General features: G+C 43.1%; 1 protein-coding gene across 2 annotated transcripts in view; it reads right to left on the bottom strand.

The window, feature by feature from the left end:
* Positions 1–22,295, bottom strand: part of GAREM1 (GRB2 associated regulator of MAPK1 subtype 1) — a 101,658-nt gene extending 79,363 nt beyond the window's left edge. For both annotated transcript variants that reach the window (XR_001331812.2, XM_005517193.3), the window contains exon 1: positions 22,050–22,295. Coding sequence is in view for 1 of the 2 variants with exons in the window: in XM_005517193.3 (XP_005517250.1) it covers positions 22,050–22,170 (121 nt within the window). In the remaining variant the exon portion in view is untranslated. The remainder of the gene's footprint in view (positions 1–22,049) is intronic.
* Positions 22,296–26,130: the final 3,835 nt, after the last annotated feature.

Here is a 26,130-nt window from a genome sequence, read left to right as displayed (position 1 = left end):
CCTTTAGTTTTTAAATAAAGGAAAAAAAAAAAGCTCCAACGCATTTTTGTATTTGAAAAGAGAAGCATCACACTGCCATACAGTAGTAACTGGATATCACACTTTCAGATAGAGATTTCATCTTTGTCATTCTATCCTTTTGCTAGCCACTGCTTAGTTAGCCATTCAGATGTCTACAAACTTAATCCTATCACTTAAGGAAGATAAATAAATAAATATCTTTTCAAAAATACAAACACCTGAGTCCCCTCTCAGACTAAAATTTAACCAGAAGCCTACCCAGACAATGTGTAGCTCACCTTTCTAAGGCATTCTCTCATACTCTTGTACTCTGGTGTCTGTCAAACCCATCCCAAACACAGCCAAAGATCCAGCTCTCCTTCCTTCCCTTGTCCCTAACAACTTTGCATTTCTGCAGAGTATCCTCCTCTGTTCTACAATTTGCAGTGTGTGATCAGGTCTAGAGTGCTTTGCTAGGTTTTCCAGCAATTCCAACAGCCATATTAAACAGACCATTTAAAGTGCCAGCTACACATCTCAAGCATGATATGATACTGATATATCAACAAAATCCCACAAGGAATTTTTTCCAACAGGAAGCTGTTCTGCATATCATCAGAGAACTGCTCTCACACACCCACAGTCCTGCACAGAACACTTCTGCGTTAAGCACACAAAAAGCCAGCCTTTCTCCAGGTGTCTTTGGAGCAGTCACTTGGACTTCCAGGAGCACTCAGTAGACACTAAACATGGGCCAAGAATAATGAAACTTTAATTTTCCTTCTCTCCCACCAGCCCTCTGCAGTTACAGCCAAAAATAACGCAAATAGTTTAGCCCTGGAATCAAGTTTGGACAAAACCCATTCCCTTCAGCTACTACAACAAACTGAACTTTCTCCTCACTGTCCTGATATTCCTAAAAGTCAGCGAAAGAATGAGAATTTCCTCAGCCTGGGGCAGCAGACATTTCCTCTGTTCAATCTCTGCAGAGGAGAGCTACTTCCCATTGAGCTTTTTTTTTGCCTGGAACAGGCACTCTTCCACCGTAGGCAACAGCTTCTACACACCCCATTCCTGCCTGATTTCATGCTCCCATTCTATCAGAAAGCACCCTCCTACACAATTTAAAACAGAGCAACTGGTGTGTGTGAGAATTGTTAACATTTTAAATCAGGAGAGACCATTACAACCATCTGCTCTGACACCCTTTGGCCACAGAATTCTGCTTATTTCCTCCAGAAACTCAGATCTGGCTAAACAAGGGACATGGCACAACCTGCAGAGTCCAAGAGATGGACTTGCACGGGTCTGCTATTCCATGGCCTGTTAAACCTTAAAAACATTCCTGCTTTGCCCAACTCTGTCTTTAACTTATAACCATGGGTAAACTGCTATGATAGGGGTGTAGAGGAAAAACAAAAAAATAAAGATTAGGAAGTCAGAAGGTAGACAGAGATCCTTAGTACCAGTTATTCTTGCTCCTATAAAAGTACATTTCTAGGTTTCCTTATTTTCCACAGAAAAAGCTACAGAAAGTAGCTTCCAGGTAAACAGGCCATTTCATGAACTGGCTTCCAGGTTTTCCTTGGACCACATTCCTTAGCAGCCCAGACAGGAAGGTTGCTTAACACCAGTTCCTGATCTCCTCCACCCACAGCACACTGGGATGAGGAATCTCATAAAGCCTAGGGAAGAGTGGAAAAATTACCATGCAGCACCAGGGAACTCTTTTCCCATCCATATCTTGAAAGAAATACAGATATATTGGCTGAAGGAATTATGCATCTGCTAAGTTTTAGCAAATTACCAGACCTTGAGCATCTCCTGGTTTCTGCTCATAGGGCAGCCTCTAATATGTGTAAAAATTACCTTCATCCAGCTGCAAAGCTTTACTATTTTAAGGGAAATAATAATAATAATAATAATAGTAAATGGTACTATTTGAAACTCATGTTTCAGTTTTGAGACTTACACTCATGCTTCCTATAATCTGTCACAGCAAGTAATTATTCTGTCCCACAACAAAATCCAACCAACGATACCTAAGGGAAGACCTAGTATTTTGCTAGTTTCACTGACAGTGGTGAACAAATTTGGAATAAAACACAAAGCATCTCTGGTATACTTTTTCTCTGCCTTGCAATTTGTAGGTATAATTTCAGAATATTACCTAAAAGGAGCCTGGACTCTACATCCAGGATTGAAGGGAAATAATTACAGTATGGATCACCCTCAATGAATCTGAGGAAGATATTCTCAGGAAAATAAAGAGACCCATTATGATAAGGTGCTGCCAGCCATGGCTCACATGCTGTGATCTGTTTAAGTGGTTGCTCCACTAAAACTGGGTGGGACAGGTGAGTGTAAAAAGAGATTAGTAAGGCAGGCCCAAGAGCGACTACGTAATTGAGTCTGCAGCTGGAAGTAGCTGTATTTTTTTAAACAGAACCTTGGAAACCACTATTCTCATTACACCAATTATTTGCTGCAACCGATTACATCGGAAATGAATTTTGTGCTTTGCCACAGGAGACTGGAGGAGACAAGGTGAAGCAGGTGTGACAGGGAGTTGACACTCCTCTTGGCTCCTTCACAAAGGGCAGGTTTGTCCTTACCAAGCCCTGATCTTTCCTAACCATAGGTGAGACAGATTCCTGGGATTTGCTTTGTAGGAAGAGGCTCCTTGTCACCAAGGGATTAAAGGACTCTCAAAACCACCTGGCTAATCATGGTCTCCAAGATATGCAAGGAAAATGTGACAGAGGACAACAAAGCAACTCATTTCTTTCTTCCCTTTTCTTCTACTCTGTCTCCCCCATAAGACTTGCTCACCGATTTTCAAGTGGTTTCTTCCTGGAGAGGAGGACCTTCCAGGCTGGAGACACCTCTGACCCTTGCTACACGACTCCTGTCCCAGCCCAACCCAGCCCAGACTCAGCCAACCATACCTTGCAAAACAGCCACACACATTCAATCTGATTTCCCCCCCGCCACAGTGGCATAAATTATGCAAGCCTTCCATTAATCACATTTTAGCTGTGTGGGAGAGAACTCGGCAGCCCTCACATTCACCAGCTACGCAACTCGGTTCTCACCTATTCAACATACTCCTACACTGCTGCTTTCATAAAAATAAGATGCCAAGAGAAAACAGAGAACACAGGCCACTCATCTTTAATAACAGTTTTGTCTCTTATGATCCAGTATGGATTGGCTGTTCTATCTTTTCACCCTCTCCTCCCCGCCCCACATGCCTGCAATATAATTAAACCACTACAAAGACTCTACAGGCAAATACTTGTGCTGGTCTTCTACCCCCCGCAAATAAAATTCAAGAGAAGCAATGAACTTACCACATGCAATTCCCCACCTTTCCCCAAGTTGCCTATCTCTTTCTAAAATATGAGTCAAGTTTATTCATAATAATGCCCGAGACTAACACCCATAATTTGCTAGCAGCTCCTAAACCCTAAATCAAATGTCAACACCCATCCTTGCCTGAGATTAAAAGCCTCACACCTCTGAACAGAAAACTTAGCCAGTATGCTCCAAAAGAAGCTGATCTCCCACAAGCACTTTTACCACAATCAGTGTTTGGGTACTTCACTCAGCACCACCAAAGCAGCACTGCAACAGGTCTTCTTCAGGTGCTCGCTGCAAAGAAGATTCACTATCATTTTTTAATTGCATGACGCATTACTGTACAATTCCCAAAACCCTCCAATACTGCCAACACCACCTTTGTTGAAGGGTAGTTGCAAGGGAAACACTGATCAGGAAAGGAAAATAATTCATATGTTCATACAGTCATTAAAAAAAAAAAAAAAAGGTAATTGCTTAATCAAGAGTCCCATACTTATTAAATACTATCTATATTAAATGCCAATGCTACTTTAATAATTCTTTCCAGTTCCAGAACTGGATCATCCACATTTGGCAAATCTTGACTCTGTCATTGTAAACACTCCGATTTCAAATTAACAGCTAACAACTGTAGCAAGACTGATGGAAGAGGAACAGGATAAATCCATCTACAAATTCTGAGAAGAAATTCTGTTTTCAGCTGCATTTTTTAAGAACTAGGTGAGAAAACAGAGGTCAACTACATGCAGGGACTGAGTTTATATATGTCTATGCTGCAACACAGAGAGACACTAATTTTTTTTGAAAAGAGACCTCTCTGCAAGTTGTTGACACTGCTTACTTTCTAAAGACACACACATTTTTATTTAGTTTAGCATTTCACAGTTCCAAAATGCCTGGGAATTCCTCAAAGCCTCAGGAGTAGAAATGAAGACCACTTCAGGTTTGAAGGATCTGAGCACTCCTGTCTCCTCTTTGCCTCCTCCTGGATCATTGAATATCTCAAGCTGGAAGGGACCCATAAGGATCATCAAGCCAAACTGCTCATTTCTCACAGGACTGCCTAAAACTAAACCATATGAGTAAGTATCATCAAGAAGCTCCTTGAACTCTGACAAGTTTGGTGCCTTGACCACTTCCACAGAAAGTCTGTTCCAGTGACTAACCACTTTCTCAGCGAAGAGTCTTTTCCTAATGTCCCATTACAGTCCACTAAAGAAAATTCACACAGGTCCCATGTACTCTGTTTGCCAAAGACAACAACAACTTTTCAACACCAAACACTAAAGAAAATTCATGAAACAAATGAAAAGAACCAACAACAAGACAACAACAAAACTTTTAAGGTTCTCCTCCTAATATCGAAAAACTAACATTCAAGTCACTGCAAAATGTTCAGGCCAATATGACTCACTTACTCATACACTGAAACTACACTGCCAAAAATAGGCAGTGATGTACAGGACTATAAACGCTTTATAATGCCACACACTTTGTCATTGTGGCTAAGAGTTTGCATCACTGCCTTAAAGCACAAGCTTTGCGTCTGGAGACATTAAAATAGCAGGTAACAAGGTAATTCAGAGAAAAAGAAGTTGTCGCATGCAAGGTTCCAGTAACGCAACAGATTCCATTTACACACACCAGATGAGCTAGACACCATTTCCTCCTGCCAGGAAGATGGTTACGGATGCATTCCACTCATCTCATTCATCACAGAAGACTGCAAATTGAGCTTAATGCTATCCCTTGCACATCAGTCCAAGCACGCCGAATTTGCTCTTTCTGGAACAAAGAGGCTTACGGAAAAGGACTGGGAGCTCACAAGAAACTTAAGATGGCTTTTCTGAAATAACTGATGAAAAAGGTGCCTGTGAATACCCCAGGGAAAACTCAGCAAGACTTAGGGCCATGTGTTTTCATTAAGCCTGAACACCATCTGTGTGCAAGGTAACAGATGCCGTACAATTAAGTGCACCACCCGGACTGTCTTGGTCAGTTAAGTAGGTGGTGAGTTTAATTATTCCATCTAATGTTCCATAATCACATTACATATCATTACATAGAAAAATCTCAGCTATATTAAAAATCATGACTGGGTGCTCAGCCAGGTACCTACCAAACCACACAAAAGAATAACGTCAACCTTTTTCCCCTTAGAATTTGAACTAACATTTGCTAGGACTAAAGTGCTAACTGGAAAAAGAGGTGGCTGGCTGGTCAGGTGAGCACCTATGCTGTGAAATAATTAGGCAGAACTGTCAACATGTGGCTAGTGTTACAAGGGAAGGAGGTTTATCTGGCAACAACTGAAAGCTAAGAGAAAGAAAAAGTATTAGAAGCCAGAAAAAAAGAAAGACTTGAGGTTCTTACTTACTCATCAGGCTCCTGTTGCAGCGAGGAGCTCTACTCACACACTATCTGCTTCACTGGGCATGCAGATTCCCTGGGCTTTCCCTAGCTGAGGACCAAACAAGCCATGCAGTAAGATAAACCTTAACATTACCCTACCCCATCATGAAAACAAAAGGACAGCCCCACATAGTATCGAATGCAATGCTAATCTAGCTCTTCCTTAAAAAAAAAAAAAAAGAAAAAGATAGCATTATAGACTTTCATGGCTCTGTGCAAAGAGATGTTTTGTGTCAGAGGGAGGTCACACTGCTAGCACAAATATAAATGCCAGTGCTGCTTTTTCATGGCAAAAGATGGAACCTACAAAACCTGGCACTAGTAAGCTAATAAAAGCTGTCTTGTTTTTGGAAAGGCAAATCTGTGTTTCTACAGACATGGCTAGTCACAGAGCTCCCACACAAGGTTACACCTTAAAATTAATTCAACTTCTTTTCATCTTATTGGGAGATCCACAGAAGGTAAAAAATTAAGCCAAGGCCTCCTCTCAGCGCAAAAGCTTGGTGGGGAACCCATCTAAAAATGGGAAGCCCAGGGCCGAGCACTGATGAGACAGCACACCTGAGGAGACCACACACAGGTCAGAAACACCCAGCACCTCTGAGCAGCTGTGAACTGCAGGCATCACACACACTTCAGTCTCCTGGGCAATGAGGGTCTGGGAGCACCACAGCTACCTGCAAGCCTTTCCAAGGTATGCTTTGCACTACCACCAGGTGTTAAAACAAGGCTGGGTACCACAACATTCTTTTGTCATTAAAAAAATTAAAATAAGAAAGAAAAGATCAATCATAACTCAGGAGCCATTCTTATCTGAGAGTCTTTGTTTCCTCTCACTGGTGGGCTAATCCTTTGCACAATCTTCAAAGAGGTCTCAGCATTCTGGTTGTTGTTTAGCCAGTTATTTGTTTGAGCTTCTGATCTCTTAAAATACAACACAACAAAACACAAGGCATAATATCCACAACAAAACAGCAGATGGCAACTCCTTGTCCCACACAAACCAAGTAAGCCAAAACAAGAAGATGTACACCAGGCCGCATCACAAAGAACATTCACTGTTAATTTGAATTTGTACTTATTTGATTCAGAGACACACAGAAGCACCACTAGTGCTCAAGCAGTACTGCACTGAGTTTGTTGCTTTCACAGTATTAAGAATACAAGTTCTCTGAAAAAAACATACAAAAAAAAAACCCTCAGAGTGTTAGCATGGGCAATAAGCTATGGAAAGAGAACTCCAAGTTCCTTGCAACAGTGCATGGGACAGCTTCCATCCCACTTGAACACTGCTGTCAACACGTGATCCTTCACCACTTCCAGCACTCAGTTGTGTTACTGCCACAGAATTTCACTGGCACAACAGCTTCATCTTCTCCTACAGATCATTTCAGTAAATACTTAGAGCTTTCTTCTTTTATAATGAGGAGTATGGGATTTATGTTTTGTTCAAGAAAAAAAAAAGTTTTTGCTAAGTCTGAATAATTAAATTAGGACAAATTATTTTATATTATTATTTAGCAGGCTATGCCGCCTCTCCTTATAAGAACTCCAGCTGAACTCTGAGGGAAGGTGGAGGAAGAAACTCAAACCTTTTTGTTTTCTGCACACTGCATGATACTGCAGACTATCTGCTGGGTATTTTATCTATGGAGACGCACCTCAATGAATGTCAAAGACTAATAAATATTAAATTAGGGTGGTTTGCTTGCTTAAGCTTTGGCATGGTCCTTCGTTACTGAGTCAAATCTCCATTGAGCTGTTCAGCCTGTCAGTGCTATTTCTTCAGAAAAAGCACTGGTCTATGATGTAGGTCAACAGAAAAAGTTCATTTGGTAGAGAACAACACCTGAATTTTTCAGTCTGACGTAGCAAAGGAAATTTGTAGGGAAAAAAATCACATAATTGTAATGTTCCTTAAAGGAAGAGTAAGAAAACCCCAGAAATATTGTGCTACGTGATGAAGCCTACTTATAGAAACATTAAACCTACAAAAATTGAATAATTTTTTTTTTAATGTCATTATGACTGAACAGATGCTTGTAAGAGTTACTCTTGCATAAAATGCCTAATGGCAGAGAAGTAGAAAGAGCATACAATAGAAAACACTACTAACTACTGAAGAAAAACCTTCTCTGAAAGCCACTTTATGTTATCAGTCTGACTTTCTGATTCCATACAGACACAAAAAAAGGTTGATTAAAAAATTAAAATCAAGCTGATCAGAGAAACTTCCTTGTTTAAAAGAAAGCATAATGACTTGCGTGGGAGTGTATCATGCAAAGTCTAAATACAGACTGCCAGTAAGTTAAAAGGGTAAATGTTGTAATTTCTAGGAGCAAATATTGTCGTTTCTAGGAGTAAGATAAAAAAAAAACAGCAACCCAACCAAAACAAACCACATTAAAATTTAAACATCTCAGGGCTATATAATGTAGTGTACTAAATTTTTAATTTAAAGTGGGTAGATTCATTAGGAAAGCCTGACAGTGGTCTCAACTGACTTTCCATGTCTGAGCCCAGTGGAAAAGATGAAAGCAGAAGGCTCTGTACCCAGCTACACAATCTTCTGAACTTGCAACACAAGGATCTAGAAAAAAATTCCAGTCATATATAGAGCTATTGATAATCAGTCTCACTTTTCAGTTTCCCTTCTTCCTTCTCAAATTCCCAAGTAGTTTTCAATATGTGCTTCAGTTAAATACTTCCATTCCTGCAGCACATTCATTTGTGCTGCTTCCCATTATCAGTGAGCATTTCTGTCATGATCCAAACTGCAACTCAGCACTCCTCTCTCCAAAAAAAATAAAGCCAAAGTAATACTGACTTGACCTTCCATCAGCAGCACAGACTTCATGTTTTTGAAAAGATTCCTTTGACAGCATAAGGATTCATACTTATTTTGATTTTAAGATGACTTATATTCTTCCTTCTTTTGCCAAAAACAGGGAGTGGAGAAAAGATGCAAGCATGGAAGTTCAGGAAAAATTAGTTGAAATTCTCGTGTGCTGTCTGTCAGATTAAGATTCAATCTACTGCTGTTCAGAGTTGCTTTTTACTTACAAAAGAGGTTAAAATAAAAAGAGGTTTTAGAATATTTTTGAGAACTAGGCATCAAAGCCAGCTCAGGTTGTGCCTCACAAACTCAACAACAGTTTCACATCATCTCCTCATTAATTTGCTGCTGAAACAATGCAGGAAATGTCCATGAGACTTGTCCAACCTCATCCAGCCCAGAGTGCTGCCCAAAAGCTGCTCATCTGCAGCAAGGTCTGCCACCAGCAATTACACTTGTCTCTACCTTGGATGGTGGAGGGAGGGACAGTGAATCTTCCTGAGATGCATCTACCCAAGCAATAGTTTTTCCCAGATGAAGCTTCTTGCCACCGTACACCTTGGATAAGCCGCAACTGCTGTTGGCTGCACTGCAACAATTTTCAGCTGTCTGAACAGGGAATCCAGTTTGCTTCACTGACCCTACCTGCTCAGCAAGGAAGGAGCAAGGACAGCAACACCTTCAGAGTGCCCTATATTACTACCTGGGGTACTTTGTGCATTCATGTAATCCTTCAGCCCCACAGTACTGTGATCAATCAGACTTTGCTCTGGGCAACCATTAAGTATTTCACAATCAAGAGAAAGGAGATAAGGCTTTGTTTCTGCAATTTCCAATCCCTCTGCAAAAGCCTGATAAAATCAAACTGTTTCAATCCAACTGATGCTGAACTTAAGGTATCACCCACTAATTCCTAACAAGAGAGCAGAGACTCCCAACCACCTATTCTTTTTATGCCTGCCAGCAAGAAGACAGATTTATTTCTCTAGGATTAGCATTTTGCTATTGGAATGACCGGATATACCAGTACTGTTGCAACAAATCAGCATAAACCATAATCTCATTACAAAGCTATGGGACAGATTAATCCACTGAAAAATCCAGTTTGTTCCAAGGCAAGCTTTTCCCTAGCTGCAAATATACAGAGACGGCATCTCAGTGAGTCCTAAAAAAAACCCGTCTGACCTACTGCAGGGAAGAGAAGAACAAATATTTTAAATAAGCAGTAAGTGGAATTTTGGTGCCACTGCCACTGATGGTAAACTCCCTGCTGACTTCAGCAATCTCACAGTTTGAACCTTGGCATCTTGCTTTCTTTGTGTTCATACGAAAGCTAATGAGAAAAAAAAAAAAAAAAAAAGAGTAGTAACAACACAGATTTCATTGAGCTTTGTTTGTGTTTACTTCAAGCCTTCAGAACTAACATCCCAGAATGAGAAACCTTACTTTTTTATGAATTCAAGCCAAACAAGCCAAAACACATCTTTCAACACAGACTGCTTCTCACTCCCACACAGGGGGGAGAAAAACACTCAGTACAACAACATCTTAACACTCGCATTACAAAACAGAGTAACTTTCTGTTACTACCATAATTACTCTTCTTATTAATACTGAGCATCATCAGATGTAACTGCAGATTTGCCATATCCTCATGATAGATTTAGTTCTATGATTGATCAAACAAAACAGTCAAACACCATGGTTACTTACAACAGCATAGAAAATATCAGCAATTCTTTAAACTATTCTGATACTCTGCAACATGTTGAATATGTGCCAACTATTAGTAGCAACTATTTGTCAGGGTAAAAAAAGGAAGGAAAAAAAAAATCTTACAACCACTCAATTCCTTAAAAAAATTAGATTCTTACAGAAGAAAGCTCTCTGGTTTTCACTTGTGCTAAGAAAAATAGCAAGGAATGATAAGTTTTACTGCACTTAAAATGGTCACAGGTTAGAAATACTGAGAAGAAAGCTAAGTAACTTTTCAATGCATGCAAGAGAGGTTCCAGCCTAGTTTATTGTTACCATAGCAAGTGAGAGAAAGGAATTATGTTCATCTCATCTGTAGTTAATTTTGTATTTTGAATTCTCATGGCCAAAACTGAGGGGGTAAAAAAGTTAAATATTTATCTGCCCTTTGCAATCAAGGCACCAGGCCTGGAAATGAAGAATGCAAAGAATAGCTTTCAAAAGCAGTCTGATAGGTAAAGAGAACAATAGTACTACATGACCAAAGGAAAAACACAGCAGTAATGAGACCTCGACAGCTCCTTTAAATACTTCATTAAGAGAGCCAAGGTTCTCTTTCACTAGAGGCAAGCATTCCCCATTCTAGAGAGCTCCTGCTCAGATGTGTCTATAAATACTGTGAGGTCCACTGGACAACACACTTTCAAGTGCCTGTTTAGCATCAGGTGCCCAGCTGGGGAAGTTTAATACTTAAGAGGTGGGAAGTCAGCATTTAGCATGGCACTTAAAACACTGTTACTGGCTTCCTATTTATGTCCAAGCACAGATACAGAGTGGTTGCTTCAGCTGATCAAGCCAGAGGCAGCTGCACACCTTTGCTGCTGCACAAGTCTCAGGCACTGTGGTCAGGGAAGGCTGGGGAAAGCCCCCCAGAGTTGGGATACCAATGAAAAATATTTTAACCCTACCAATCTCATGGATTTAAGAGCTAGAATTTGATTCCAGATTGCCCTGGCAGACAGAGAAACAGTCTATTCATTCAGACTTTTCCTGGGCACAGCATGAGAGCTGGGGAGCTCTCATTGACAGTTATTTATAATTAGATGATATTTTAAAATAGCATCCAAGTAAACACGCTCTATCCTCTCATTATCTATCCCAAGTCCTAAAGGGACATTATGGCACTTTGTGCTGCACAGCAGTGATCCCTGCTTGAACTTAGGGCATCTTGGATAAGCTCCCAATCAAAAAATAAAGTAGCCCAAATGCAGGAGCTGCTCAAGCATGGTTTTCTTTGGCTTTCATTACAACTCATCATTACAATTTAATTTGTCGCTCATCTTTCTTGCAGCCTGGGTTAAGAATGAAACAAAAACAGCTGGAAGTGAACAAAAGTTCAGCTCTGCTCTGAAGTGGGGTCACCACCTGGCTGCTTGCCCAGTGGCCTGGCCCACCTCCCCGTGCCCTCGGAGTCCGAGCAGGCACTAATGGATTGTGCACACACGGCACCCGACTGTTTGAGCTGCCACTGCCTCTGCATTTTAGCTACATCCACCCTACCCCTTCTGCTCAACCTGGAAAAATTCAATTTATAATAGGCATGCCTCTTCCAGCATGGGCTGACTGCATACAGGGACAGAAGTATGGATGTTCAGCTCTAATGAGGCACCACTTTGGTCTGCTCACATCCTGGAACAGTACCTGAGTAATACGGGAATACTAACAGGAGGAACACATTTAAAGCAGCCCCATCATCTTCTCTGATAAGAACAGTCTTAATCCTGAATGTAGTTTATTTCCATTGTTTCAGAGAAATCTATACTTAAGCTGTAAAGTATAAAAAGAATGGATTTGCTTTTAATAAAACATAAGGGACAACTGAATAACAGCTGTTAACAGCTCTTTGATAATATTTCTATCACTTTAAGAAAGCACACATGAAAAAAACCAACCCCAAAAGAACACACCCTCCTGCGGAAAGGAAAGCTTCTCTTTTGGTAAGCAACATGCAGAACACAGAGTGAATAAAAAAGCCCATCATTCCTCACTCTCCCCTTGAGGGCACATTTATCTTTGCCCACAGGCAATTTGGTCTTAAGATATTTTGTTATGTACTGACAGGAATCCAAATGATATTTGACATTGCAACCCATAAGACATGCAACAGAAAAATCTTCTCCTCCAGCTCGCCCTACATTTGGCTGCAGTGCTGTTACAGCTTTGCTGCTGGTCTGCAGCCACATCCCGGGTCCAGGGGCTGCAGCAACACGTGTGTGTCACTACATTTTGTATTTTGAGCACTCTCACCTCTCTGAGTCACACATGTGCTGATGCTTTTTTTATTTTCCTGCTATGAGTTTTCTGCTTTACATTCAGAGATTAAGACAGGGGAAAAATTGCCTGACCATAATGAAATTACGTAAGTGCAGCTTGGGTAAGATCTCAGATTTAACACTATGGTGTGCCTGTGGCCCCTTCAAAAAGGAAACAGGGCAGTTTGTCCTCTGAATACATAGAAGCCTAAAAAAAAACTGTTAAGAAAGAAGAATTAAATGTTTTGGAAACCAGTCTTTCAGCAAGGATACACACCTAAGATTCTCCTTTTGGCTCATCACATCATGTCACAAATGGGCAAGGATTACTATTATTCTTACAAATACACAGCATGCCCACTCTCATTCTCTAGGTCAAGCCAGCAATCAGTGTGGGCTAAGAAAAGGAAGCATTACATGCAAAGCCTATCAATTCACATTTAAGTCCTGCCAGCAAAACTCCTTCACTGAAGTTAAACAAAATATCACGTCAGCAGCAAAGCGTAGGACTCCTGAGAGGGAGATCCACGTTTTCTGCGCTGATGTCAGCCACCCTCTGCATCAGGGAAAGAATTGCAGCTCCTTCTAACAACAACGAGCTGCAATTCCAGCTTCTGCTCCCAGTGACCAGAAACGTTGAAGTCTCTAGAAATGCCTAAAATAACTTTGCCTGCTTGCTTTCTCACTTCTGGTAGCACATACACAGCTATCCCTCCTGGAGCACACACAGCCAAAACACCACACTGCTCTCTGGTCCAAGAAACACCCTGACTTCCTCCACGCTGAGGGAAAAAGAAGAGGGCAGAGCAAAAAGAGGAGGGTATGGAGAGATGGAGAAGCAGAGTTTGCACAGGTGCTGGAAGAAGACAGCACAACAGATGGAAGAGGTGAAAGGAAGGACTACCCTATGTGAAGACAAAAAAATGATAAAAGAAGCAGCTTCTGCTCCATTCTGCCACTGCTGGACAGTGCTGGGAGTTTTACCTGACAGAGACCTTGCAGAAAACCTTTTAACACCTCCTGGAAGCCCACAAGTGCAGGACAATAGCCTGGGGCATGGAAAAAATGACACAGGTTGAGCCAAAGGTTCCTTGAACCCACCATATTCTGAAGGGATACACTGAAAGATGCAACAGGAAAGCTGGACAAGAAGAGATCTGTGCACAAATGACTTTTTCCTCCCCCTCCTTGAAGAAAAAGTTTCCTTCATTTTCCCACCCCAGTCTTCCCTCCTTCATCTCCAAAATGGTGAGGTGCCAGGAAGCAACAAGAATAGCTTTTAGTGGGGCAAATAAGCAAAACTGCCAGCTGGAACCACAACAACAGAAAAGCTGCAAACTGAAAAACAAACACAGGAGAAGGGGTATCCAAGCATTTGTGGGCTACTTGGAAATAGCTCCTGGAAGTTAGTAACTTGAGTATCTAGACTGCATAGCTCTTACAAACCCAGCTGCAAGGCAAACATGCTCTGCTTCAGTCTGGCCAGCTCACGCAGGGCTGAGCAACAGCCCTGGCAGTGCAACACGGAGTGGAGGCAGTTCTGAAATGACTGCTTATGCTGCAGGGACCTTCCTCCACTTGTGCCCTTGGGTCAACCTTGGGCACACAGCCTGTCCTTTCAGGACAGAGTGAAGGCTTATGCACTCTATTTAGGGTGGTTAATCTCTCTACTCTGTGCAACTAGCCCATATCCTCCTTGCAGAGCAGAACAGTGTCCCCACACAGCCTGTAGCCCAGAACATCACCTCTGGAGGATGCACACCCCCACACAGTATCCTAGCCAGTGGCTGGTGCTCCCCTAAACAGAGGCTGCAGTCCCCCAGCCTGTCCCTGGCAACCTGTCACCCATGGAGCCACATCCTTACCCATGCCAGGTAGACATTTTGCCACGAGGGCACCAAGACAGAGGGCAAAGCAGCACATTGCACATAATGGCCCATCAGAAGGGGCATTTACTTCTTTACTTAGCTTTTCTTCTCACTCCCCCAGATCTGACTGTAAGGAGAAATGCCCCAACTTCCTTGTCGCCACCACAATGTTTTCCCAGCTCATTTCAAACAGAATTGTAGCATGTTATATTTTATATAACATTTGAGTCACTAGGGCTCAGCCCTGGTATGAAGCAACTCCAGTATCAACTTCATCAGGTTGAGCTCTTGGGCATCTTCCAGCCTCTGAGACCATGTTTAAATCTTTATTCTTGGTTCCCTTAGAAGCCCAGACATTCTCACAGAATAAGGAAATCCACACATATCCAAGTTCTCTGTGATTACAAGACTATAACATCCTGAAAGAAAAACCCCAAAACCAAAATTACTTTTCATGTAATTTTGCATTTCTTCAACGTTTGCACTTCCAGGAAGCTCCAAGTGACCCTCCTCACTGCAACAAGATTTGCTGCTTTTCCTGGGAAAATCACTATCCACTCCTCTGCTGAGAGCACACCAGCTCTTGCCTGGGTGTGCAGATGCTGCAATCCCTGGCACAGGGCTCCCCATGCCCCCCAAACACACAGTTCTGGCAGCTATTGCTTGGCATTTCATCTCTTCGTTGTGGCTCAATCTGCTCAGTGTGCACCTGGCAGTCTCAGGAGCGTCTCCCTCCACATAAGAGGCAGCCTGAAGGATGAGGAGGCTCGACTCCACAGCCTCCCCAGCCCCAGGAAGACCCTTCTCCCCCCACCAGCACGCAGCACCAACATAACACAGCAGCAGAACAGGAGATACCGAGGCACAGCACCTATTCTAGTTGGTGCAAAGCCTCAGCCAAGCACGCAGGTGCCCTGGCAAAGCTGTGATTTATTAGCTTTATGCCGATTTGCACACTGTCTCAGATACTGCAGTGCAGATGTGGCTCTAATCCTCAGCAAAGACACTCTTCAATCTGTTTATACACCTCAATTTTACATTTCTGTGCTAAGCCCTTTAGATGAGCAGACGTGGCTTACAGGTGGAGCCACAGTGAAGTTCACAAGTTTTTCATACTGCAAATGGTATGAAAATCGCAAACCACAAATGCTACATAAAACTCTTTCCAAAGAGAAGCACCATTAAAAGCAAAAAAATTCAGACTTGAAATATTGGCTCACTGAATTTTATGAAGGTTGGTTTTGAGTCATATGCAATCCACATTAAGATGATGAATACTTTCCTATAGGAGAGAGACTTAAGCTGCCCTAATCCAACCAACTTGTTACTCCTAATGCCAAAAGGAAATACAGGAACACCCATGCCCTTTGCTTCTGACAAACCACCACTGGAATGACTGGAACACAACACAGCTCTTCCCATAACTTCCATCAAATCCTGTTGCACCAGACCATGCTGTCCAATATCCTCCAGCACTTCATCTTGGCATAGCTGCCTTTGCTGGGGCATTACAGGGAGTGCCAGTTCTCATAATCACCAAAGCCAGGAACACCTAGTTCCAGAACAGCACTTACAGACAAAGCAGAAAACAACGAAGCCCTTCTTTCCTATGCTAGACTTGTACCATTCCTTGCAACAGCAGCATATGATTCACCACACCACATTTGTTTTAAGATTAGGGGTTTGACTAACTGTTTGAAGCACCTTAATACCTTAGATTTTATGTGTATCTTGTGCTTTATTTGAAAGCTAGATGTAATTTAAATGGGGGGGGGGGAAGAACTTAAAAGTTATAGCACTTGAATTCCAGTTAAGAAAAGACTAATGGTATTTGACCTTCCAATACCTGAACTACATAATGATCCAGTAGGTGTTTATCCAGTTATGTACACGAAGGCTTCTCCTCACAAAGTCAAAATCTGAGAAACTGAAACATAGAGTTTCATAGTAGTTTCATGCCTTGAATAACAGGAATATGAACATTTATTAAGCACACAAGAAATAAGAGCAATGTAACTATTTTCCTCCCTAGCAGCCCTAACACACTACCAAGGGTTCAAATGTCTGGTTAAGAACACACAATACATACTACTAAAATGGGTATGATGCTGAACTCTATATATACCTTACTGGAAGTCCAGGATACTCCTGGGAACAGGTTTTGCCAAGGTACTGGCCTCCATCTCCAGAAAGGCATGATAATCTTCACAGACACCATTCGGTAGCTGAAGGTTTTAAATGAATTGAAAGCTTTTTCACTAAAATGTTTCTCTGCCAGCGGGGAAAAGAAAACACACCTCTGCCAGCAGGGGAAAATGAAAAAAAACAATCCAATCAAAACAAAAAACCTAGGACCAGTGGTTAGTGGCAACCTGTCAACTGGTTTTTTCATTCAACTGTCTTGATGGAAACAGCAGACCACACAGTGAAGGTAGAAAGAAGAGGAAGCAAGCAGGAGATGCTACTGGGATTGTTCTTTAATGGCAGAACACACAGTATAAACAGTTTCCAAGCTGTTCAGCACCTAAGGAAGAAATCAAGCCATGTGGATACAAGATATCTTGAGGATATTTGCTGTCAATTCAAACACTTGTCTGCCCCATACAAAAGAACTATCACCTACCACACCTCATTGTACAAGGCAGCCACACCTACAGTGGGCAATCAGATCACAGCCATTGCCCAGGGTCTGAGCATATCTGAAACCTCTTTTCTGTTCAAAACTTTGCCCTACTCCCACTTGATGCCTTTTAAAGATTTATTCAATAGCAGACTACTGAGACACGCTGCACTAGCTTCTCAAAAGAAGGAGGTCATTCAAGACAATTAAAGCACGGATAGCAGCATTCAGACCTTTAAAGAATAAGTCTCTTTGTAGTTTCAAAGTATTGTTCAGCTGGACAGATAACCCGCATTTGTGGAGTGACGCAATGCAAAATTGTCATTATGTACATGGCCATGCTGTTCTATTGAGTACGATCTTCTTTGATAAGATGTGAGGTGTAAAGTTTCCAAAACTGGAATCAGCTCTACAGTAATGTGCTGAGCAGAACAATAGTCCCCTGAACATGACTAGGGTGGACAGTTGTCACCATGAGAAAGTTTTGAAATGGAAGAGGAGAACCTGAAATAAAACTAAATAAAATCCCTTTGTCCCCAGGAGCAACAGCAGTACAAACTCACTACTTATACGCACAGGAGCTCACCTAAGGGTAAGAAAGTAGAAAACCACCTTTTAAATCTGTTACCCATTTTACAGATTTTTCCTTTCTTTACAGCCAACCAATCCTGCCATTTCATCTTACAGCACATTTACAATGCATAAGGAAGAATTTCCTTTACTGTCTCGGTGGCTCCGAGATCCAACATCTCCTTTGCAGGAAAGTTCAGCATGTTTCCCCTGCCATGCACAGTAGGGAGTCACTTCTCTGTGAGCTGAGGTCAAGTGCCACTATATTTGATCCCAACAGCACCACCACATTTTTTTTTTTCCCTAGATATCTCTTAGGAAAAAAAATAAATCAGAGAACCACATGGCCTTTTAATCCCATAAACTTTAGTCTTTGTGCACAAACCGGGAATTTCTGTGAACTCTTCCAGTTCATATCCAATATATGGGTAAAAAAATATCTACAAGCAAAGGCTGATCTCTACTTGTGAAAACACAGCACGACTGCCTGGGAAAAAGGGCATTCCACTATGAAAAAGAATGACAGGCTCTTGGGAGTCTGAAGGGAGTAGTGGGCTTACAAAAAAAAAGCTTGGCCTAAAGCTCAGCTCTATGCAAAGCAATATTTTCTAGATCTTAACCTTGATACCATTTCTCTTTTACCCTCCAAAATTATCCTTAGAAAAATAATTACCAGAAATTTAAAGCCCTGAGATCACCACGCACATCATTTCCGCACTAGCAACAAGACACAGGCACAGTTTCACCAGCAGCTTTTTGTCCTGAAGGTCTGAGGAGAGCCAAGGCCAGCCTCACACAGCCCTGGTTCCCACAGGCCAGCCATGCTCACCTTTTGCCCCATTGCAACAACCACACCGTGATAAAATCTCCTTCTTGCCGCCGCTTCCCAGAGCAAAATCTTTTCCCCACTGCACCCACCCACAAGTCTCTCACTGGGGTGGGATTCAGCTGGGACAATGCAAATGGGGACTAGGGGGCGGAAGGGGGGAGGACAGGAAAAACACAGCACAAAGCTCGTTCCTCTCTTGTTCTTCAAGTCTTGCTTCTTTTCATCTGAAAGAGCCCACTCAGTGAATTCCACAGTGGGAGACCAAGTCCACGCATTTTCTCTGGTAGGGTATTTAGCACTTTTTTATCAGTTTTGTATTTGAGTTATCATCTAGAAATACTTAGGTTGTTATGGAGGTTGGGAAAAAAAGCCGAACACACAAAACCCATTTGCTCTCTTCAAGAGTGACAGGTTTGGAGTTTTTTCAGTCTATTTGTTCAATTAATACAACAATATTTACCAGCAAAACAATAAAACACACAAACATATTGAAACAAACAAAATTTGATTTATAACTTAACAGCATCCAAAAGTATAACCTGAAAAACTACCAGTCTTAAAAAAACCCCAAAAACCTGAAAAGTTTCTCAGGTTTTCAAACTCTGAAAAAGAAAAACCCAGAAGCTGACGTATTTATCACTTCTAGATTGATAAGGTAGGCATGAATGCCTAACTACTTCCAACTATATCTTGATGTAACAAAAGACTACTTCCTCCCATACCATCAAGATAAACCTTCCCTTCTTAGCAGAGGACCAAATTTAGTGCACATAAATATTTCATAACTTCATCCTGTCAAGAAATCAAACTGAATTACTTAAGGGCAATTTTCCAGGAGCTGCACATCCAAGCTCGAAGAATAAAATGGAACTGATCATACTCATTCTTCTGCTTCATACTGAAAGGCCAGAAGCTGAAGAAATAGCGCAAAACTGGACAACTTGTGTGGGTGTCATCTAAGAACATTATCCACCAAGTACTAAACCCCATTAAGAAATGTAGAAACAACACATTAAGACTGGCATCTTCCAATGAGAATACAACTCCAGCTTTACAATCCTCTCCAACATCCTCGTCTGCCAGAAGAAACAATTCTGGCTTTCACAAAACTTCATAAAAATGGAAACAACAGCCAAGAAACAACTTGCTGCTACAGAGGCCGAGCACAGAATCAAAAGGTGACTGAAGACAGACATCTACAGGTGGTTCGATTTCCAACAGCATGAAACATATGCAGCTTCCACTGACCTGGAGAGGAATTCAGCACCTGAAGAAGACATCAGGCCATTTCTGTGCAAACCAACCCTGACCCAAAGATAAGAGCCACACCCTGATAAAACTAGCACAAGACACTACCTTGCTAACAGAGGTAACCTTAAACTTCCTAAGACCCAGATGATACACATTTGGATTGGACTCTGCATTTATTTTCTTCAGTGTTGCATCAAGAAATTTTCTGGCAGAGCTCCATTTGTTAACTTTGCAAGACAAGAAGTGGGATGCAGAGCAACCACCAAGCAACAGCCCGTGCTCCAGTCAATTCCAAAAGCATTGCACATTCCCAGCTTTTCTCCTTTAGACAGCTGTGTGCCGATTCATGGTTGCTTCCTCTTATCGCAAGACAACCTCCTCTGGAAAAAGGAGAAGCATTCTCTTCGTATCCCCGAGACCATGGCGTCTGTATTCTTTATAAAATATTGATTTGTCTGCTGTCTGTAGTGCCTGAAGTTAGAAGTACATGCATTTGAGTAGGCAAAACCAGACCCACGAGCTGCTGAACTGGGCAGACCTAAATGAGCTCCAACCCGAAGCCCTTCACACTGAGCTCCACCTGAGCCTGCCTCCTGGCAGGGCTTAGTGTGGGGTTGAACCACTAGTGCAGGACACCTACACCAACAGCTGCCTCATGTCTGGCCATCTCAGGACATGGGCTGAAGAGCTCAGGTCTGTTGACATCCATGTGCCCGTGCACATGCTCTTAAATGCAGCGCATGGGACAAAAAAGCCTTTGCACAAAAGCCACAACATCTTTGTCTCCCCAACTATTATGGGATATTCCCATCAACAGCTCCAACACAAGACACCCCCCCCCAGAAAAACCCCAACAGCTGCTTGCTCCAAAAGCCATAAACCTTCTCTACGCACAATGCTTTTTCAGGTACCTTCCAACAAAGAAGGACAAAAGGAGAGAGACAAGGGAGATTGGGAGGTGTAACACAGAGAGGGAAATTAATCAGTCATCAATATATACATCCTGTTAAAGCCTGAATCAGTGCCAGGAGCCTCAAGTAAATTAACAGCCTTAAGTGCAGTGACTGGAGGCCATCTTAGTAGCAGTTCCTAGTGACAGAAGGTATTACTATGAGGAACTCCTTAACATACCCAGGACAACATACATTTGATAGTACAATGAACAGGCAGATGCAGTTAAAAAAGCCTAAACCTCTTTTCTTTAACCTGCTCCTGAGTGCCACCTCTGAGGAAGCACTACGAGTGAAAGGGAATGTAGTGCATAATCCAGGGGCAAAGTCAAAAATCATCACTGCATCATGGAAACTACAGCTAAGTAATAAAACAGTCTTGGTCTTGACCTGTACAGTGGGAAGAAAGAGAGGATGATGCCTGTGCTCACTTTCAACTTTTCAAATCAATACCAAACTTGATAAATCAAGAACTACTCTATTACATCATAAAAGTACATGATGACTTTGTAAACTAATGAATTAAAAAGCCTAGATTTTTTTTTTCTAGTTTGTGAGTTATCTTCTGCATTCCTTTAGAGAGCTGGACAGTTTTCATGAAGCTACCATGCAATGCACATACACATTATTACAAAGCAGCTGTCTGAGCCATTATAGAAAATTTCCCATATTTCCCTAGCTCTCTCTGCCGACACGTTACTTTCCAAGACATGGATCTAGGAAAGGTAAGACGGTGCTGTCATAGCTGTTCTGTCAGACCTGATTCATATTTCCTGGAGTAAACAAAAAGCTGCAGACTTGGAAACGGCAGGTGAGCACCCAAGTGAACTGTAATAAAAAGTTATCTAGAGACTGCAAAGGCTTCTTATGTTACTCTTTTTTTTTTTTTTTTTTACGGGTCCGTGCCTCTCTTAGGGAAATGTAACAAAAGGGATTTAGCCCACATGGCTATTTCGTATCCCTTCTTATTTGGCCTTGTTGTAGCATCACTTCACCATAACACCGGATCTCCAGTGATGAAGATGCCCTTCCACGCTTAATTTGTGACTGCGAGGACCTCTCTCAGCGGGGCAGGCTGCTGAGAGCAAACAGGCTCCACCGAGCTATCCTCCGCACACACCGAGGGGGCGCGGGGGCACCTTACCCAGATATTTTGGTGCAAAGCAACGCGCGGACTCCGCGGCGAGCGGGAGCCTCTCAGCGAGCCCCGGCAGACACCAGTTCAAGGACCGCCGGGAGAGCGCTCCCGGGAGCCGCGGGAGCCACGGGACGCTCCCGGGACGGTGTCCGGCAGCCCGCCCGCAGCCCGGCGCCCGCCCGGCCCCGCTCCCCGCCCCACGCACCGCTGTCCAGCCGGGCGATCTGGGGCAGCCGGTAGGTGCTGACGAGCAGGTCCAGGGGCACGGCCACCGCGCTCCACTTCACGTCCTTGAGGTTGCAGCCCAGCGGCGGGCCGGGGTCCATCTTCCCGGCCGGGGAGGGGAGGGAGCAGCCAGACAGGCAGCGCCGGAGGGGTGCCCCCACCCGGCGGGGCGGCTGCCAGCGGGGCGGGCGGCGGAGGGGGGCGCCGGGAGGGAGGGAAGGAGGGAGGCTCGCTCCACGCCAGGCGCCCGGGACACGCGGGGCTAGGCAGAGAGGGAGGCCCGCCGGGCGCCCGCTGCTGCTGCTGCGGCTGCGGCTGCTGCTGATGCCTCTGCGGCTGCTGCTGCTGCTCCCGCCGCCCCCCGGGACCGGCTGGGGCCGCCCGCCGCCGCCGCCGCCGCGCCTGGCCCAGGAAGCGCCATCCCAGCACTGACTAATCAACAGGGTGCGAGCAACGCCTGCGCAGCTGCCGCTCCTCCCCGCCGAAAAGGAAAGTGCCGGGCTGCCCGCCCGCCCGCCTGGCGCGGAGAGCCAGAGCCAGAGCCAGAGCCGGAGCCAGAGCCGGAGCCAGAGCCGCCCAGCCCGTCCCTCTCACTCCACCCTCCGACCGCTCGCCCGACGTGCAGCCCGCGCTTGGGCTATGTATCTGTCATTTTAGCTTTCACCTGTGAGTCATGTATATATGTGTGAGTTCATGTATACAGGCTGTGCACTGTTACTGCACACGCAGGTAATTACATATATTGCGTATTCAAAGGTCTTCACACCATGGGAACGTCTGCAGACATTCGTTCTTTAAAGTGGCTTATGCGATGAAGTCTTTTATGATCTTCGTAAGATACTTTATTTAATGTTATCTATCCTTTATTTTACGCATTTTGATTTCCAGGCTGCCAGACTGCAGAAACTTGGAAATTGAACCAGAAAAACTCCTGGGTGGCTGCACTATACTGGGCTCATGTTTATTTTGTTCACTTCTGTGTCAAAACTGTTTATTTTACTGCAGCAAACTTGGCTACATTTAAGCCTTTACTGTTATAAGAGATACAAAGATAAATATATAAGAGATATAAAGATACACAAGAGATATAAAAGTGCCTTGCAGTGATTGGTGGAATGACATCCACAGCCAACATCCCTCTCCAGGCTCCAGCTTCTCCATCTATCCTTTTGACTCCACGGATGGCAGAGCTCTGGGAAGAGCTGTGGTTCCAAGGGCACTCCAGCCCCTCACCCTTCCTCGTGGCCTGGGTAAAGGGCCAGACACTGCTGCATGCCTTTGTCACTGCTGGTGCCACAGCACTGCCAGCACGAGGAGGGCTGAGACAGACACGCTCTTGTTCTGCTCTGCCGCAAACAGAGACCGGGACTTTATCCGTGGTCTCCGAGATGAAACAAAGACCGTGGAAACTAGTCGATCTAGAAGATTACAGAAAATTCAAGTTACCTTGCTTTAAGAGGATCAAGGTTGTCTTGAAACTCATCTTGCTGTGGGTCCATGCTTTAGCTATACAGTGTGGCACTGGGTTTTCCCAACACTGTGAAAAACCTTTATTCTTTATGAAGAAGGTTTTTCTGCTGTTAGATCCTACCTACCGGAATACTTAGCTTAAAAAATGTTAAAAATTTACCTTGGAAAGATACTTATTTTCAAAGTAGTTTTCCTTTTACCAAGTTCACCAAATGCTTTTCATTATCAGTGAATTAAGCTCTTGAAGGGCAAAATAGTACCACAGACTGGGTCAGGCTGGGAGGGACAACATTGGGTCATCTGGTCCAACCTCCATGCTCAAGCAGGGTCATCCCAGAGCACATGGGATGGGATTGCATCCAGACAGTTCTAGAATATCTCCATTGAGGGAGGCTCCACAACTTCTCTGAGAAATCTGTTCCAGTCCATGGTCACCAGCACAGTAAAGTTCTTCCTCATATTCAGGTGGAACTTCTTGTGCCTCAGTTTCTGCCTGATGCGTCTTGTCCTATAGCTTGGCATCACCAAGAGGAGCCTGGCCCCATCCTCTTGACACTGTCTCTTCAGGTACTTATGAACAATGATGAAGTCTTCTCAGTCATCTCTTCTCAAGGCTGAACAGCCCTGGCTCCCTCAGCCTGTCCTCATAAGATAGATGCTCCAGCCCCTTAATCATCTTTGTTGCTTTCCACTGGACCCACTCCAGGAGTTCCATGTCTCCCTTGTATTGAGAACTGGACACAGCACTCCAGAAGTGGCCCCACCAGCACTGAGTAAAGGGGCAAGATCACCTCCCTGGATCAGCTGGCAGTGCTGTTCCTGATGCACCCCAGGATACCATTGGCCTTCCTGGCCACCAGGGCACCCTGGCTGGCTCATGGACAGCTCGTCCACCAGGACCCTCAAGTCCTTCTCCACAGACCTGCTTCCCAACAGGTCAGCCCACTGGGGTATCAGCCACTCCTCACAGCTTTGTGTCATCAGTGAACCTGAGCACTGTTGCTAAGAGCATTATTGCTGAAATATGGAATGCATGGGTTTAGCTCATTCAGGCTTGATGAGGTTTCCAGGTGCAGTATGTGAAGCAAAGCAGATCAGATCAGACTGAGATTCACCAGGACTTGAAACACTAGTCTGTCAGGAATTGTTCTTAAGCACTGTCTTGGGTACCATTAATTTGAGGAGAGATACCATCTCACAGCATATGTCTCTCTCAGGCATCATGCACTTCTGCTGTCTAGGAAGCATCTTTCACACAGAAATGGTTACTGTTGATTTTTCTTAAAACATTTTTTCAGTCTTCTGTACTAGATGTCCTATGGCCTTTAAATCTGCCTTCTCATAACCGTGTTTGTGTTCTCTCCAACCAGTGAAAACCCAGCCCATTCTTAATCATTTTACTGGAACAATGTGCATTTAAAAAAAATGTAACTTCTAGATACTATCTAAATTGCATTCAGTTGTCTCCAGGCAGAGAGTTCACAATGCTTACTAGTATTTAAATGCCTTGCTTTTGCTGTTGGAGTCACTTTGTTATGTGTCCTAACTGTACTCCAGCTCTACCTCCTTGGAATATATTCTAATAATACATAAATGCCATTCAAATCACCAGCACATAACAGAAATTTCTTGTTTTAACTGCACCTTATGTATAATTAACACTTTAAATAATTTCCCTGATGTCTAGCAATGCCTTAGTGTGATCTCTTACCTGTCTCTTACTTGTATAAAATGCTAATGAAGCCACCAGACCTGAAGAACAAATCCACCCTAGGACCAGGGCCTCAGTTTCACGATGTCTTAGTTTTTGTCTATGTGCCTTTCAGATGGTGTTCAGGGACAGTCTTTATGAATCCACAGAAAATTCTTCTCATAAAACCATAGGCAGTGCAAAAGAACTTTCTGAAATTATTCTTAAATGCATTTTGAATTGACTTGCACATTGACTTCACAACACATTTATGCAGTAGTCTGTAAAATCTGTAGTATATATGTATTCCATTGCCAATAGCATTGTTTTTAAAACATTCCAGATCATCCCCAGTTCATATATGTGCTAACATTTGAAAAGGATACAACAAATTCATTTTAGTATGTGTCTGGTAACATGCTTTACAGTTTTCTGTGGATACATCAAATAAAACTGAGCTTCATACAGTAAGTTTCATGGGAAACAATAATATTTGGCATTTCTTTAAAAAAAAACCCTAGTAATTTTCTTTCCTTGTTCCTGTATGATTTTTTTTTATACCAAAGGTCCAATTTTCCTAATATTTACAGATCCAATGGGATATAAAAGAAGATCATTTCAGAATCAGATCCTAAATTTCTTCCTCTGAATCTCAGAATTACGGAATTATTTAGGTGGGAACAGACCAGCAAGATCATTGAGCACAACCTTTGACCAAACACCACCTTGCCAACTAAACCACAGCACTAAGCGCCACATCCAGTTATTTTGGAACACTTTCAGGGATGGTGTCTCTACCCCCACCCTGGGCAGCCTGTTCCAATGCTTAACAACTCTTTCCATGAAGAAATTTTTTCTGATGTCCAACCTGAACCTTTGTTGGCCTTTCTAGTGAGAGTGG

Source organism: Pseudopodoces humilis, chromosome 1 (assembly GCF_049639895.1).
Source record: "Pseudopodoces humilis isolate 2021_Gansu_Grassland_sample_001 chromosome 1, ASM4963989v1, whole genome shotgun sequence".
Taxonomy (NCBI): Eukaryota; Metazoa; Chordata; class Aves; order Passeriformes; family Paridae; genus Pseudopodoces; species Pseudopodoces humilis.
Note: the sequence above shows the minus strand (reverse complement) of the source record. Positions and strands in the feature narration are given on the sequence as shown.